General features: G+C 42.0%; 1 protein-coding gene across 1 annotated transcript in view; it reads right to left on the bottom strand.

Moving 5' to 3' along the window:
• Nucleotides 1–541: 541 nt before the first annotated feature.
• LOC137384447 (serine/threonine-protein kinase/endoribonuclease IRE1-like) overlaps nt 542–18,488 on the bottom strand; it is a 113,297-nt gene continuing 95,350 nt past the window's right edge. Inside the window, exons 20-22 of the mRNA XM_068058518.1 lie at nt 17,188–17,311; nt 11,722–11,789; nt 542–7,520 (exon numbers count right to left, since the gene is read on the bottom strand). Coding sequence (XP_067914619.1) covers nt 7,302–7,520; nt 11,722–11,789; nt 17,188–17,311 — 411 coding nt within the window. The 3' untranslated portion in view covers nt 542–7,301. The remainder of the gene's footprint in view (nt 7,521–11,721; nt 11,790–17,187; nt 17,312–18,488) is intronic.

Below are 18,488 nucleotides of genomic sequence, written 5' to 3'. Positions count from 1 at the left end.
CACTCACGTGGCGCGAATGTTACTTGCCACTTATCAGCCCAAGCCTGGATATTGTCCAAGTCTTGCTGCATTTCTACACGGACTGCTTCAGTATCAGGAGTCATGAATTGTGCTGAATGTTGTGCAATCATCAGCCAACATCCCCACTTTTGACCTTATGATTGAAGGAAGGTCATTGATGAAGCAGCTGAAGATGGTTGGGCCTAGGACACTACCCTAAGGAACTCCTGCAGCGATGTCCTGGAGCTCAGCTGATTGACCTCCAACAACCACAACAATCTTCCTTTGTGCTAGGTATGACTCCAACCAGCGGAGGGGTTTCCCCCGATTCCCATTGACCTCAGTTTTGCTCGGGCTCCTTGATGCCATACTCGGTCAAATGCTGCCTTGATGTCAAGGGCAGTCATTCTCACCTCACCTTGGTGTGAAAAACTCAGAAATGGAGTGAATAAAGTTTAATGTGCATGTTAATTCCTTGTAGCTACTGGATTCTTAAAATGTCCCTGTTGGTGCCAAAACCAACAGGCCACAAATAAACATGATATTTTAATATTTTATTGCATTAACCCAGAGGGATATTAATAAAAAATTACATTCGCAGTATTTTAAAGCATGATTTACCATTGCAACCGTCCAGGCTCAAGATATGTATTTCATGGAGACTCCAGTAAAAACAGCACTGTTCTGCAGTTCTTGCTTATTCCTTGTATACATCCTGAATCATCACTAATGCTTTTCAAAATGTATTTAAAACCATGATATATCTGTACAATGTATTTTTTCAGGATCAAACATGTACTGTAGGCATATGATATCACTAACAGATGCAATCTTTGTAAAACCATTATTGTACATCGCCAGACATCGCAGCGTATCCAGTACACCACAGAACAGTTAGTCTTGGAGTGATCTGACAGGCTGTTGCCATATCTCACAGCTCTGGCAGTTAATGAATCTGTGGTTTAGGGTGTTATCAGAACCCCAAAGTTCTCTTATTGCCTGCAGTTTAGCTGTTTTTCTGAAAAGATTGCCGCCTTATTCACAGCATCTAAACATATTTTCAGTTGAACAATGTCCCATTATTATATCTGTGGACAAGCGAAGCCTAGATTAAGCTTTGTCTTGTGTCAACAGTTTCCATCAAAACAGCTAACTGATGACACGTCACACCAGTAGGGCACTCCCAGTTTTATTACAAATAAAAATAGAAAATTCTGGAAATACTCAGCAGGTCAGGCAGTATCTGTGAGGAGAAAAGCAGAGTTAACGTTTCAGGTCACTGACCCAGTTTTATTACCTTTAACAGTGTTTACAGCTAACCTGTACAATCTAATAACTAAATTGGAGTTTGCCATTTGAGAAAGAGAGAAAAGTTAACACACTCAGGGCATGTTACCCCAGATAGGCTACTTGTAAATAATGAAATTCACCACATGGGAATCAGAATATGAACCCACGTACAATTTGTTGGTCCAACACATTAAGAAATCAAACAGTAAAGAACAAATAGTTTCCATTATTCTTGCATTTAAACATGGAATTAACTAGACTTGTGAACAAATTACTTGGCAGAACCAAGTCCACACCACCTTGGATGGCTCAGCTGCACAGTGAGGGAGGAAGAGGAGTAGAACAGCAATAGTGGTCAGGGATTCAATAGTGAGAGGAACAGACAGGCACTTCTGCAGCCGCAGATGTGACTCTAGGATGGTAGGTTGCCTCCCTGGTACCAGAGTCAAGTAGGTCACTGATCGACTGCGGGACATTCTGACAGGCGGGGTGGGGGGGCTGAGGCTGTGTTCCATATTGGCACAAATGACAAAGGCAGAAGGAGGAATGAAGTCCTGAAGGGAGCTAGGAGAGAATGAATCTCTGGATTAATCCTAGTGCCACGTGCTAGAGTACAGAATTGGGAAGATAGAGCTGATGAATAAGTGACTGGAGAGATAGTGCAGGAGAAAGAGCTTCAGATTCCTGAGGCAATGGAACCTGTACAAGTGGGATGGGTTGCAACCCAATAGGGCCGGGATCAATATGTGCGTAGGGGATTTTGTTAGTGCTGTTTGGAAGGGATTAAACTGGCTTTGCAATGGGATAGGAACCTGAGAATAGATTCAGAAGGGAGAGAAGAAAAGTTGGAAATGGAAGGCAGAAACTTAGGAGGTGTTTTGAAGGAAACAAAGGCTAGAAAATAGACAAGGGAGTTTGGCAGTGCTAAATAGTATATACTTCAATACAAGAAATCTAGAGCGTAAAGCAGATTGACATGTGGGAGTATATTATAGCTATTACTGAGATATGACTGAAGCGAGAGAAGGAATGGCAGCTGAACATTCCTGGTTAAAGGGTTTTCAGGTGAGATAGAGAAGGGGATTAAAAGAGGGGCTCACAATGCTGATTAATCAAACAATTATAGCTGAGGAAGAAGGATGCTATGGTAGAAGGATCATCAAATGAGGCCATAAGGGTTGAACTGAACTAAAAAAAAGGGACAAACTACTGTACTATAGTAGTGTACTATAGACTGTCAGTCAGAGATAGACGAGCAAAGATGCAGGCAAATCTCAGAAGTGAAAAAAACAATGGGCAGTAATAACAGGGGATTTCAAATACCCTAATATTAACTGGGATAGAATTAGAATTAGAGGGAACAGAATTCTTAAAATGCATTCAGGAGAACATTTTTAGCCAGTACGTAGCAAGCCCAACAAGAGGGGGTAGTTCTAGACTTAGTTTTAGGGAATGAGACTGGGCAGGTGGAGGGGGTATCAGTTTGGTGGAAGTGATCATAATTCAGTTAGGAAGAAAAGTTCTCAATTGGGGAAAAACTTATTTTACTAAACTGAGATGTGATTTAGCTAAAATGGATTGGGAACAGCTACCTGAAGATAAATCAGTGCTAGATCAGTGGGAGGGGTTCAAGGAAGAAATGGTGAAGGTTCAGAGCAAGTATGTTCCTTTAAAGAAAAAGGATGGCACTAACAAATCCAGAGTCCCCTGGATGTCAAGGGGCTTAAAGGAGCAGATAAAGAAAAAAAGGGAAACTTATGACAGATACTGAGGGTTCAATACTGCAGAAAACCTAGAGTACAACAAAAAGTGTAGGGGTGAAACTAAAATGGAAATTTAGAAAGCAAAGAGAGGGCATGGAAAAACATTGGCAAGAAAAATCAAGGAAAACCCAAAGATTTTTTTAATAAATACATATAGAGCAAGAGGATAACTAAAGAAAGAGTAAGGCCTATTGGGGACCACAAGGGTAACCTTTGTGTGGAGGCAGAAGACATTGGTCTGGTTCTTAATGAATACATTGCATATGTTTTCTCCAGAAGCATTAAAAGCATTTGAAAGTGGATAAATCCACAGGCCTGGACAAAATATATCCTAAGCTGTTAAGGGAAGAAATAGCAGAGGCTCTGACCGTGATTTTCCAATCCTCTGGCTACAGGTGTGGTGTCAGAGGGCTGGAGGAGAGCTAACATTGTACTGTTGTTTAAAAAGGGAGAAAGGGATAGACCAAGTAATTACAGGCCAGGTCAGCCTAACTTCAGTGGTGGAGAAGTTAATGCAAAAAATTCCAAGGCTCAGGATAAATCTTCATATAGAAAGACATGGATTAATCCGAGAGAGTCAGCACAGATTTGCTATGGGAAGGTCGTGGCTGAGCAACATGATTGAATTTTTTGAGGTAACAAGGAGGGTCGATGAGGGTAGTGCATTCAATGTAGTCTGTATGGATTTGATCAAGGTAAGGTCCCACACATGGCAGACTGATCAGCAAAGTACAAGCCTATGTGATCCAAGGCAAAGTGGCAAGTTGGATCCAGAATTGGTCCAGAGGCAGGAAGCAAAGGTTAGTGATCGATGGGTACTTTTGTTACTCGAAGGCTGGAGTTGGGGTTCTGCAGGGCTCAGTACTAAGTCTCTTGTTTTTTTTGTGGTGCATTTCAATGATTTGGACTTGAGTGTAGGGGGTATGATTAAGAAGTTTGCAGACGATACTAAAATTCGCCATGTGGTTGATAATGAAGAAAGCTGTAGACTGTAGGAAGATATCAATGGACTAGTAAGGTGGGCAGAACAATGGTAAATTGAGTTCAATCCAGAGAAGTGTGAGGTAATGCATTTGGGGAAGACTAACAAGGCAAGGGAATACACAATAAATGGTAGGATACTGAAGTGTAGAGGAAAAGCGGGAACATGGAGTGCATATCCACAGATCCTTGAAGGCAGCTGGACATGTAGATAAGGTAATCACGGTGGCACATGGGATCCTTGCCTTTATTAACCGAGGCATAGGATGCAAGAGCTGGGAGGTTGTGCTGGAATCGTATAAAACACTAGTTAGGTCACAGCTGGAGTACTGCATGCAGTTCTGGTCACCGTACTATAGAAAAGATGTGACGGCACAGAGGAGATTTACGAGGATGTTGCCAGGACTGGAGAATTTGAGTTATGACGAAAGATCGGATAGGCAAGGGCTGTTTTCTTTGGAAGAGAGGAGGCTGACGGGAGACCTAACTGAAGTGTATAAAATTGAAGAGTCTAGATAGAGTGGATAGGAAGGCCCTATTCCCCTTGGTTAATAGGTCCACAGATTTAAAGAGGTAGGAGGTTTAGAGGGGATTCAAGAGGAAATTCCTTTACCCAGAGGGTGGTGGGTATCTGGAAAACTCTGCCTGAAAGGGTGGTAGAGGCAGAAACCCTCATAATATTTTAAAGAAGTACTTAGATATGCACTTGAAGTGCCATCACCTACAAGGACACAATGGGCCAAATGATCTCCTTCCCATACTGTAAATTTCTATCATTCTTTCCAAATAGAAAATGGTGTCCTCATGCACAGAAGTGAATTCAGCCAATGCTTTGGATGGATACTGTGCCAAGATGGGTGAGCACTGGGCTGCAGGCTATTTCTGGATAGATAGGCGAGAATGGGTCAGCTAGCCTTCCTCATCTGACATAGGCCTGTTCTGCCATTCAGTTAGATCATGGCTGATCTGTACCTCAACTCCATTTACCAGATTGTTTGATACCCTTGGCTAACAAAAATCTATCGAACTCAGCTTTGAAATATTAGGCATCCTTAAAAAAAAAAATTCTGCTTAAAGACTGAAAGTTGCATGATGTTGGTGAGAGTACTGTAACTGACCAATCAGGAGTGCAATTTGTACTTGTAATAACAAAAGGAAAGCTGCAGCAGTGTTTTTGGGCCTCGTTCGTGATGAGCAAAATGGATTTTGAAAAGTGCACTTCGAATGTTTAAAAATCACAGTTCCTAATGACTTTGAAACAAAAATCGTTGAGTTACCAGCAATTCAGATTCATGGCATAATCACAAAATCAAACATTGTATTTATGAAACTGCTCCAACAGCCAGTAAACTTGATGGCAGATCAAATCGTTTAGTGCAAATGTCAAAATAAAAAGAAACATATGTAATCACATTTCAAAAAGTTTTTTTTGTAAAAGGTGAAGACATGAAGTTATTTTTGCCTCTTTTCTTTCACAACCAACACTCAGCAGAAACATCCATCTAATCCTACCCTGTAGATACAAAACTCAAACCAAAGATGGATATAGGTGTGTTAAAATCAGCTTCGAACACACATTAGATGTTGAAAAGACAAAATTATCACTCACCAGATATAAAGGTAAACCCCCCCAAATAAATAAATAAGTTACTGCTTTTAATTATCAGCACATTAAAAATTACTTTGACAATTAAAATATAGGCTGCACTGTCCTGTGAGATAATGGTTTTTCCTTATAAGCACCAAATACTGAGCTTTTACCACAAGTACACATTTTCGATAAATGGGTTTAATTTAAATGCAACATTTCAGGTCACATCAGAGCAGAAGGACGAGTTCCAGCCTGCATGTTCTCTACGTGAGTCTGTGATCATGTCTCTGCTCTAAGGAAAACATTAAGTAGAGCCCGTACTTAGCCCATTTTACAGAGGGTAGGACACTTGGGTGCTTCTCACACCTCTTCCATTACCCAGATTGATAGTGGGGGACCTGCAATACGGTCACATGGTCTGCCATCTCAATTCAGAATTAATACATAATTAGGGAGATAAAATAGGAAAATACAAAAAAGGATAAATATTTAATGCCACAAGTTTCATCTGTAAAGACAATGGTCTAGATCTTTCACTGAAGTTGGGCAGGAAATGCAACAGGAGATGATCCACTGGCTCTGCGCTCATCTTGCCATTTCCATAATATCCCAGCACAAAATACATCTGCCATATACTGTGATAGACACAGGATGGAAATATAGACAATCAGGCTTCTGTATGTTTTGTGCCAACTGAACAGACAAGTGTACTGTTCAAGCTGTTTTCAGTTAGAATGAGTCAAACACTGGAAATTAAAGGGATTAATCGGTAATGTGTAAATCTGGTAATTGCTCCGTTTTGGACTTTTAAGATAAAAGAACATTTATATTACAAACACAGAACAGTGACATAAAGCTACAAATACCAGAGGTGCCCCAGTATAAAATCCTGCTCATGCAGGTCTGAAAGCACAACTTTCAACAGGCATTTTTGTGTGGATAACCACTCTCCCACTGATTAATCTTTCATTCGCCAACTTCCCGTGTAGGGGGACTGAATCCATTGCATTTTGTCCCACTATTGTTTCAGTACCCACAAACCAGGGAATGCTGTGTGTCATCACACTGTTCTGAGATGATTGATTATTTTGCACTATTGAAGTGGGTGAACTAATCCACAGATTGGTGTTATAGCTGCTCTAATGTTCATAACAAGAATCAAATTGTCTTGGCATAATTTAGCCAACCGCAACCAAAAAACTGTGCACCACTCAAACCTGGCCAGCATCTGTGAATGAGCGCGTTGCTCTGTATTTCAGAGTCAGAATATGGTTGATATCCTCTTCAGAAGATTACTTGAATTCTTTTCCCCAAAACATGAAATAGTAAAACATGTAACAGCCCATGACAGTGCAGGAACAGTGTCACTATTAATTTTCTCACTTTTTAGAAAAAATTATATTTTTCCTGTGAGGAAAATATTTTCTTATTAAAAAGGTAGTGGCAGTCAGACTGCAGATCCTTAAACTGGAGAACCACATTCACACCTCGCCTTGGATTATCCTGCAGATCACTGCAGCTTTCATAAGGCACTTAGCAGTAGTTTGGTGACTTCATCGTTCTGTAAATGTCTCTCCCAAACGTTGTCTCTTAGTACTTGCTGTGCTTAAAAGGCCCTTTGGCTGGAATGCATTTTGAAAATAAATAATTTCCCTTTTGACCTTCTGTCCCTTGGTTTATATAAAGCTGTCAGTAACTAACAGGGCTAACTGGCTCGGTTCTGCCTCCTGGTAGTAGTAAGGATGAAACAGTCTCTCCCGGCTGCAGATTTGCATGGCAAAATATGTGTGGAGTAATAGATGGGGAAACCGAAAGGTGAAATAGTGAACAAACTCATCTGGGACTGAGCCCAAAGTTTCTTGCACTTCCTCTGGCAGTTCCCTGTAGTGGTGTTTCTGAAAATAAAACATGCAAAATATGTAAATGACTTAGATGTGCAGTGAAGCATTTTCCTAATTTGCCTAACATTGTTAATGCCTGTTTTCTAATCAAATATCAGCAGGACATCACAGCGCTCCAAATCGGCAACTAGAACCAACCCTACTCCTAATGTAGTCAGATGTTCAACAGAGCAAGAAAACATCTGGTTGCAAATGTTTGAGGTTTTATGCCCTGCACCTTCTTAAAAACTTCCAGCAAATTAGATTGCTACAAAAATATTGTCAAATCACCAGTGTCTTTGCAATCATATAAATGGTCTGATTTTAAAACTAGGCAACTTTTCAGTCATAATGAGGTAATTTCAACAAGCAAGCTTTGAGACATTGAAAACAAAACAGAAAAAGGATCTATCTTTGCCAGAAGGGTGCTGGGATACAGGTTTAATTTCTCCATTAATCTGTCAGTCACAGTGAGGATGCAGTTTGGAAACCAGGCACCTCACAGTAACAGAATGGCATCACGAAGCCCGAGACACACACACACTTCCTAGGAGCCAGTTCATGAATACGAATAGTCACCTACTCAGCCCTTTCTCCACAGCAGATGTGTGGCCTCTTGAAGACCAGACATGAAAAGGTGGGGGTTAGGGGGTGAAGAGCCTGTGGGAATCTTTTAAAGGCAACACACACACACACCCTATAAATCTCAACTATAAAAGTGCCATTAAATTCAGTCAACATGAATTTAATATTTGTAAAATTTTCCCCCAAGGTTCCACTGTTTCAGCTTCCTCATTGTAGAGGGTAGGCTGCAAACTACTTGAGATCACCATCAATATCACTCAGCAACCAAGCAGTCACCAGGTGGTGAACAAGCAGAGACCAGGATGATTATCTGTCATCTGCTATCTCACCCTTTGTCGAAGTGCTGCACTCTGTTCAGCCTCTTCCCCAGTTACACTTAAGACTAGAATTTGGAATTGGGAATATCAGTCACATAGCTGCGCTCTAGCAATCTGTTACATGGTTGATAAACATGTTAATTCAAACTTTGGAGTGGATTAGAAGAGGAGACAAAGATTTGTAGAAAAACTAATCTTCACACCTTTTGATCATCACAAAACAATATTGACATATTAAACGAGGTTCCTGGATTATAAACCAGGGTTGCAACATCATGGGTGCCCACTACTGGCATTTAGATAGGAACATAGGAGCAAGAGTAGGCCATTCAGCCCATCAAGCCTGCCCCGCCATTCAATACGATCATGGCTGATCATCCACTTCAACGCCTTTTTCCCCACACACTATCCCCATATCCCCTTTTGTCACTGATAGTTAGAAATTTTTCAATCTCAACTTAAACATACTCAATGACTGAGCTTCCACAGCCCTCTGGGGTAGAGAATTCCAAGGATTCACAACCCCCGAGTAAAGAAATTTCTCCTTATCTCTGTCCTAAGTGGCTTCCCCCTTATTTTGAAAGGGCATCCCCGGTTCTAGACTCCCCAACCAGGGGAAACATCTTACCTACATCTACCCTGTCTATCCCTTTAAGCATTTTGTAGGTTTCAATGAGATCATCTCTCATTCTTCGAAACTCTATGGAGAATACAGGCCCGGTTTCCCCAATCTCTCTTCATAGGACAGTCCCGCCATCCCAGGAACAAGTCTGGTGAACCTTCATTGCACTCCCTCCATGGCAATAATATCCTTCCTAAGATAAGGGGACCAAAACTGCACATAGAACTCCAGGTGCTGTCTAATCAAAGTTCTGTACAGTTGAAGCAAGACTTCACTACTCCTGCACTCAAATCCTCTTGCGATAAAGGCTAACACACCATTAGCCGCCTTAATTGCTTGCTGCACCTGCATGTTAGCTTTCAGTGACTTATTGACAAGGACACTCGGGTCCCTTTGTACATCTATACTTCCTAATCTCTTACCATTTAAGAAATACTCTGCACATCTATTCCTCCGACCAAAGTGGATAGCCTCACATTTTTCCACATTATATTCCATCTGCCACATTCTTGCCCACTCACTAAGTCTGTCCAAGTCCCCTTGAAGCTGTTTTGTATCTTCCTCACAACACACATTCCCACCTAGTTTTGTGTCATCCACGAACTTGGAAATACTACATTTGGTTCCCCCATCCAAATCATTGATATATATTGTGAACAACTGGGGCCCAAACACTGATCCCTGCGGTATCCCACTAGTCACAGCCTGCCAACGCGAGAATGACCCGTTTATTGCTACTCTCTGCTTTCTGCCTGTTAACGAATCCTTATTCCATGCCAGTATGTTACCTCTGATCCCATGTGCTTTAATTTTGCTAACCTACAAAATTCGAACAGGACTGGACAGACTAAATGCAGGAAGGATGTTCCCGATGGCGGGGGAGTCCAGGACAAGGGGTCACAATCTAAGGATAAGGGGTAAGCCATTTAGGACTGAGATGAAGAGGGATTGCTTCACCCAGAGAGTGGTGAATCTGTGGAATTCTCTACCACAGAAAGCAGTTGAGACCAAATCATTAAATATATTCAAGAAACAGTTAGATATAATTCTTAGGTTTAAAGGAATCAAGGGAAACGGGAAGAAAGTGGGAACAGGGTACGGAGTTTGGATGATCAGCCATGATTGTATTGAATGGCAGTGCAGGCTCGAAGGGCCGAATGGCCTACTCTTGCTCCTATTTTCTATGTTTCTATGTAACCAACTTCCTGTGGGGGACTTTATCAAAAACCTTTTGAAAATCCAAGTATACCACGTCCACCGACTCCCCTTTATTAATTCTGTTAGTAACATCCTCAAAAAACTCCAACAGGCTTGTCAAACATGATTTCCCATTCATAAATATACCCAAATCAGATGATCCACGTGTCCATTTATCACATTCTTTAGAATAGATTCTAGCATTTTCCCCAATGACTGATGTAAGAATAACAGGTCTGTAATTCCGTTTTCTCTCTCCCTCCCTTAAATAGGGGGATGACATATGCGACCTTCCAATTTGCAGGAACTGCTCCAGAATCTACATAGATCCACTTTTGTTAACTCAACAGCACTAACAAGAGGCAATCTGCTGTACTGCATAATGGCTGCTTGCAACAGAGATCAGTGGACTATCTTCGAACTCCTGTGACCTCCCTCCACATCTCTTTATAAAGTAGCAGTCTAAACCTTGGTGTTGTGCTTTGGACTATCCATTGTTGCTCTTTCATTAATTCATATCCTTTCATTGCCAAAACCACCCACTGCCACCTCCGTAACACAGCCCATCTCTGCCCCTGCGTCAGCGCATCTGCTGCTGAAACACATATATTTTTGTTCCTTCTAGACTCTGGTATTCCAATGTTCTCTTGGTCAGCGTCCCATCTTCCACCCGTAAACTTCAGCTCATCGACTTATCCAAAACTCTGCTGCCCGTATCCTATCTTGCACCAAGTCCTGTCCACTCATCTCTCCTGTGCTTGCTGACCTACATTAGCTCCCACTCTAGCCTGTCTCAAATTTTAAAATTCACAAACTTGATTTTACCTCCCTTCATTGCCGTGACTCTCCCCAGCTCTAATATCCTCCAGCCTTACAACCCTCTAAGATCTCTGCGTTCCTCCAATTCCGGCCTCTCGTGCATCCCCAATTTCCAGCACTCTACCATTTGCGGCCATGTCTTCAGCTGCCTGGACCCTAAGCTCTGGAATTTTCACTTGAGCTTCTCCATTTCTCTCTCCCCCTTTTAGACACTCCTTAAAATCTACTTTACCCCTCCCAATATGGCTCAGTGTCATATTTTGTTTGTTAATGCTTCTGTGAAGCACCTTGGGCTATTTTACTGCATTAAAAGCACTATATAAATGCAAGTTATTGACTTGTTAGATACTGCAGCTATCACAGCTTATAGCTGGTGAATGCCATTGAACAATCTAGTTCAAGGATTAGTTCATCTGTTTTTTGATGATTTTTCCTCTATTGAGGGTCCGACTCCCCTTGTCCAGCTGCCCAAAGCCATTGGTGCTTTGTGAAGATGCTGGGTTACTTAACTGCCACACATTCCTCAACTATGACCAGACAGAGGGAGCATTCGAGTAACAGATTTGAGCAGCTTACCTGCCTGAGCGCCCAAATAATTCAGATGTACAACATTTCACACTATTAGCTATTTTATTATAGATTAATATAGCGATCCTTCAAGAACTGGTGTAATTACCTTATTTCTCATTGCACGTAGCAGATCTCGCACTGAGCTCCCTTTGTATGATCGGAATTTTCGAAGATCTATAAAGAAAAAGTTATTTCGAGGTGAAACACAGGCCACATGCAATTGTACTCAGCATCCTGGACAAAGGCCAGTGAACCTCATGCACTCAAGGGAATAGAGATTAGATGGCAAATGGAAACGGAGTTGAGCTCGTGCTGTCAGATCTTCAACAATAGAAAGAGACACAGCAGGGTGGTCAAATGCAGGCTCACATACACATCTACATTCCAAGACTTGCTCCCACAGAGAATGGATTTCCTTCATAAATCACTCGTTAGGCCTTAACTGGGGTACTGAGTCTTAATTCTGTGCACCACACTTTAGGAAAGCTGTCAAAGCCTTGGAGAGGGTGCAGAGATTTACTAGAATGGTACCAGGGATGAGGGATTTCAGTTATGAGAAGAGGTTAGAGCTGGGATTATTTTTCTTAGAGCAGAGAAGGCTAAGAAGAGATTTGATAGAGGTGTCCAGAATTATAAGGTAGAGTTATAGAATTATAATTGATAGAGTAAATAAAGAGAAACTGTTTCCACTAGGAGGGGGGCCAGTAACCAGAGGGCACAGATTTAAGGACACTGGCAAAAGAACCAGAGGGGGCATGAGGATTGTTTTAAAAATACACAGTAGGTACTGTAGCATAGTGCTTATGTCACTAGACTAGCAAACCAGAGGCCTGGACTAATGACCGGGTGACATGAGTTCAAATCTAACCAGGGCAGCTGAGGAGTTAAATAAATCTGGAATACCATACGAATTAGAAGCAGAAGTAGGCCATTCAGCCCCTCGAGCCTGCTCCGCCATTTAATAAGATCAGGGCTGATTCGTTTCTGTCTCGAATTCCACACTCCCATCTAACCCTGATAATCTTTGATTCCCTTGTCTAACAAGAATCTACCTACCTCCGCAATGACCCCACCTCCACCACTTTCTGAGGCAGAGAATTCCAAAGTCGCACAACCCTCAGAAAAAATTTCTTCTGGTCTCTGTCCTAAAGGGGTGACCCCTAATTTTAAAACAGTGCCCCCTAGTGTGGGACTCACCCACAAGAGGAAACATCTTCTCCACATCCACCTTGTCAAGACCATTCAGGATCTTATATACTTCAATCAAGTCTCCCCTCAATCTGCTAAACGCCACTGAAAACAAGTCCAGTCTGTCCAACCTTTCCTCATAAGACAACCCACTAATTTCAGGTATCAATCTAGTAAACCTCCTCTGAACCGCCCCCAACGCATTCACATCCTTCCTTAAAGGAGACGACCAAAACTGCACACAGTATTTGAGATGCAGTCTTACCAATGCCCTGTATAACATCCTTACTTTTATTTTCAATTCCTCTCATAATAGCATTCCATTAGTCTTCATTACCTGCTGTACCTGCATACTAACATTTTGTGACTCATGCACTAGAACACCTAGATCCCTCTGCACCTTGAAATTCTGCAGTCGTTCCCTGTTTAAGTAATACGCTGCTTTTTTATCCTTCCTGCCAAAGTGAACAACTTCACATTTTCCCACATTATACTCCATCTGCCAGATTTTTGCCCACTCACGCAACCTATCTATAGGTTTCCTTTTCACAAAACCACGCTGACTATTCCTGATTACCTCGGGTTTTTATGTGCCCAGCAACAGCCTCCTTAATGATTGATTCCAACACCTTCCCCATGACAGACCAAGCCAACTGGCCAATTACCTGTTTTCTGCCTCCCCACTGCTTGAATAGAGGGGTTATATTTACTACTTTCCAGTCTGATGGAACCTTTCCAGAATCTAGCAAATTTCGAAAAATTACCAACACATCTTCTACCTCATTAGCCACCTCTGTTAAGACCCTAGGATGAAGTCCATCAGGATCAGGGGACTTGTCAGCCCGCAGCTCCATCAGTTTTGTCAGTACCGCTTCCCTGGTGATTGTAATTTCAACAAGTTCCTCTCTTCCTTCCACCTCCTGATTTACAGCTATTACTGGAATGTTTTTTGTATCCTCTATGGTGAAGCAAAATATTTGTTCATTTCATCTGCCATTTCCTTATTATCTACTATTAGCTCCCTATTCTCACTCTCTAGAGGACCAACACTCACTTTACCCTTACTCATTTCCTTTTCAAATACCTGTAGAAACTCTTGCTATCCGATTTTACATTTCTAGCCAGCTTCCTGTTATACTCTAATTTCTTTCTCCCTTTTAACCTTTTAGTCATTCTCTGCCGTCCTTTATATTCTGACCTGCCACTCAGCTTTGTGCAATTATATGCCTTTTCCTTAAGTTTGATGCTTTCCTTAACTTCTTTAGTTTACCACAGATGGTGGGTCCTCCCCTTAGATTTTTTTTTATAGTAGGAATATACTAATTCTGAGTATTCTGAAATATCCCCTTAAATGTCTGCCACTGCTTCTCTATTGCTCTGTCTCCTAGATTAGTAACCCAGTTCACTTCAGCTAGCTCAGCTTTCATGCCCACATAGTTGCCCTTATTTAAGTTTAAAATACTAGTCTCAGACCCACTCTTCTCTCTTTCAAACTGGATGTAAAATTCAATCATATTATGGTCGCTGCTACCTAGAGGTGCCTTTACTGAGGTCATTAAATAATCCTGCCATGTTACACAATACCAAGTCTAATATAACCTGCTCTCTGGTTGGTTCCAGAACATGCTGCTCTAAGAAACTCTCTCGAAAGCATTCTATGGCATCCAGGCTACTATTGCTAATCTGCTTTTTCCAGTTTATATGTAGATTAAAATCATCCATGATTACTGCTGTCCCTTTATCACAAGCACCTAATATTTCTTCTTAGATACTTTGCCCTACATTGTGGTTACTGTAAGGGGGCCTGTAGACCACTCTGACTAATGACTTCTTTCCCCTACTATTCCTCATCGCCACCCAAATCGATTGTACATCCTGATCTCCTGAACCAAGGTCATCTCGAACTATTGCACCAATGCCATCCTTGATTAAAAGTGCTATCCCCCCACCTTTACCTGGCTTCCTGTTCTTCTCGAATGTTATATACCCCTCAATATCGAGGACCCAATCCTGGTCATCCTGCAGCCACGTCTCCGTAATGGCTATCAGATTATATTTATTTACTTCAATGTGCGCTATCAGTTCGTCAACTTTGTTATGAATGCTACGGGCATTCAGATACACAGCCTTTAGTTTTGTCTTTGTAATCTTTGTAACATCTAGTCTTGACTGCTGGTGTGTTCTTCGTTTTTTTTCTCTGTCCCTTCCTGCCATTCTCAGACCTTCATTTCCCATAGTACTAATCTGCTCTCCTGCCTTGACTCCATCCCTTGATTTGCTACATCTACCCAAGCTTGATCCCTCCCCCCTTGTTTAGTTTAAAGCACTCTCTACTTTCCCAGTTATACAGTTTGCTAGAAAACTGGTTCCAGCACAGTTCAGGTGCAGACCGTCCCAACGGTACAGCCCCCACTTTCCCAGTACTGGTGCCAGTTCCCCACGAACCAAAACCCACTTCTCCCACTCCAGTCTTTGAGCCACATACTCATTTCTCTAATCTTATGTGCCCTCTGCCAATTAGCACTTGGCTCAGGTAACAATCCAGAGATTATTACCCTTGAGATACTGCTCTTCAATTTGGTGCCTAACTCCTCATACTGTCTAAGCAGAACCTCTTTCCTCGTCCTACACATGTCATTAGTACCTACATGGACCACGACAACTGGATTCTCCCCCTCCCACTCCAAGTTCCTGTCCAGCCCAAAGCAGATGTCCCGAACCCTGGCACCGGGTAGGCAACACAGCCTTCTGGACTCTCGCTCTCGGCTGCGCAGAACAGCGTCAATCCCACTCACAATTCTATCCCCTACCATTACATTCCTTTTTGATCCCCCCCACTTGAATGGCTTCCTGTACCACAGTGCCATGGCCAGTCTGCTCATCCACCTTGCAGACCTCACTTTCATCCACACAGGTTGAAAGCACCTCAAACCTGTTTGACAATTTGCAAAGCCTGAGGCTCCTCCACTACTGTCTGCTCGGCCCCTTTACTTGCCTCACTCATGGTCACATCCTCCTGTCCCTCACTGCAGACCAAAACAGATGACCTGGAACAAAGTATCCAGGTATTTGTCCCCCTCCTGATCCGGAATTCCTCTAGCTGCTTATACTTTCTGCAGATGTGTTTGTCCTGGATCGCCCTTGGCATCCAGGGCTGCCACATACCACAGCTGCAACATACCACCTGCCCTGCCATTGTTACTTTCGCTATTAATTTACTTTAATTACTTTCTTAATTAATGTAGAATAATTCCTATGTATCATAGAATTTACTGTGCTTATTAAATGCTAGTACCACCTTCAATAAAGTTATACTTTTCTTGATTACACATATATGTAGACCTTACCAATGCTAATAAACCTTATTAGTAAACCTTACGAATACTGATAAATCCTAATACTTTATACAGCTTATGTATTAAGTTGTCCGAATTTGAGCGAATACACTCCCTGTTGGTCTCTCTCTCTCACTGTATGATCAAATCCACTTTAGTTTTTAGTTTATATACTAATGAATCGATCAAGTCTTACTTTATATTTGATTGCTTTAGATGAAATTAAACAAAACATTTACTGGTATACTCACCGTGGCTGCTTTCTGTTTCCCTGCTCTCTCTGTCGACTGTGACATCACTCTGATGTCACCTTTCGATGTTTCCCCCTGCCTCTGTCACTCTGTCTCTGCACATTTTTTAAACTCTGCTCCCGCTGCTCTCTCTGGCCTCTGTTTTCTTGGCACACTTTTAAAGCTCTGTGCTCACTCTCTCTCTCTAAAAAAGCTAGCATCAATAATAGTGACCATGAAACTCGCAGACTGTTGTAAAAGCTCATTTGGTTCACTAATGGCCTTAGGGGAAGGAAACCTGCCATCCTTATCCAGTCACCTATAGGTGACTCCAGACCCACAGCAATGTGGTTGACTCTTAACTGCCTTCGTGACATCTCCCATTTGAGGGGGGGGAGAGGCAGAGAGTCAGAGGGAGACATCTGTGGATGGTCATAGGGACATGAGCAGGATTGTAAGACACTTGTTCAGCAGCAGTTACAAGTGAGGTCAGATTTTTAAGTGAAGAAATAGATTACCAGAGATTTACACAAATGTATTTTTTTTTACCTATTCTCCATTGCCTGAGCATGTCACATACAACAGTAACTTTACCCATTTTATTCTGTAACCTTAGTTGAAAATATAAACTTACAGTACAGTAAAAATTAACAGCTACCAGTGGCAATAACAGAGAAATGATTTTACACAACCACCTCTGATCCCACTTAATATGGTGTCAGCAGTGAGAAAGGAACACGAATCATTTGTAAAACACTCGTGAGAATGAATCAGCACATCAATTAACTAGTTACAGTAGAATCTACATGACCAGCCTACCTGTCTGCAAAGGTACAGTGATGTGCTCTTTCCAGTCACCTTGAACGACACTTCGCCCACCTCTCTCCAGTTCTCTTACTATTGGCCCATCCAGAGGCTCCTTCTCTATTCGATCACTGACATCCTGTAATTATTAATCCAAAATTACATGACCCGGAGATTAATTCCAAGTCACATTCTGTAAAAGGTTTACAGATTCAACTATGTACATCATCTGCAGAATAAGAGATGTGTCTTTAGCCTTTACACTCACGATTTAAAGAATCAAAAAGTCCTCCTCTCCCTGACGGCTTGGCGGCTACAATCACCATTTGGGCCAGTGCTGAACTGTACAGAAAAGGGTCCCTGACTGCACAGAGTTAACGGATCTCAGCTGGAGGTAGTGGAAGGCCTCAATATCCCCACCCCAGGAAGGTTGGGGGGTGGGGGGGGGGGAAGATGAATAAAAACTGGCTGATGTTCCTGCTCAATAACTGATGACCTCCCCCACCGCTCCCCCCGCCATGAGTGGAGTTTGGGTAGGATAAGACAGAGTCTTATGCCCTCTATGGTTGAACAGCGCATCAATACACAATGTCCACTAATGAACTGCCATTCGGATGAAGTAATGGAGCACAACCTGAGTTACTGCCTTCAGGAGAGGAGAGATGAGTAAAGAGAAAAATAAAACAGGATTGAGAAAGAGAGGGCACTGATTTGAAGTGATTGGCAAAAGTGACATGAGGAAAACCTTCTTCCACAGTGAGTGGTTGGGATCTGGAATGTACTGCCCGAGAGTGTGGTGGAGGCGTTCAATTGAGACATTCAAAAGGGAATGAGACTGTTATGTGAAAAGGAAGAATGTGCAGGGTTATGGGAAGATGACGGGGTATAGCATTAGGTGAATTTCTCATTTGGAGAGCCAGTGCAGACACCTCCTGCACTGTAACAATTCTGTGATTGAGAGGTCAGTCTACAGAATGACATTGTACACGATAATATTGAACAGCCTTTGGATTCACACTCACAATAGCCAATAGGAAAACCTTTCAAAACATTGAAGATTCTTCTCCAGTAAGCTGCTCATATGCATTGGAGGTTTAGAGTCAGTATTTCCACTAGGGCTTCCAACAGAATAGTGCAGCTTGACCGTGCAAGTTATTTACTCCAGTTTTAATATTTACTGTTAAGACGTTACAAGCAAAAGTTGAGATTTAATCAAAAATAGTGTGATTTGAACACAGTAAGATGATCAGGAATGAAGAACTGCCAAAAAATTTACAACTCTAGCTCCCTCTCAACTAAAAGGCAGGCACAGAACA

This window comes from Heterodontus francisci, chromosome 26 (assembly GCF_036365525.1).
Source record: "Heterodontus francisci isolate sHetFra1 chromosome 26, sHetFra1.hap1, whole genome shotgun sequence".
Classification (NCBI taxonomy): domain Eukaryota; kingdom Metazoa; phylum Chordata; class Chondrichthyes; order Heterodontiformes; family Heterodontidae; genus Heterodontus; species Heterodontus francisci.
The sequence above is the reverse complement of the archived record's forward strand: the minus strand, read 5'-3'. Positions and strand labels throughout refer to the sequence as shown.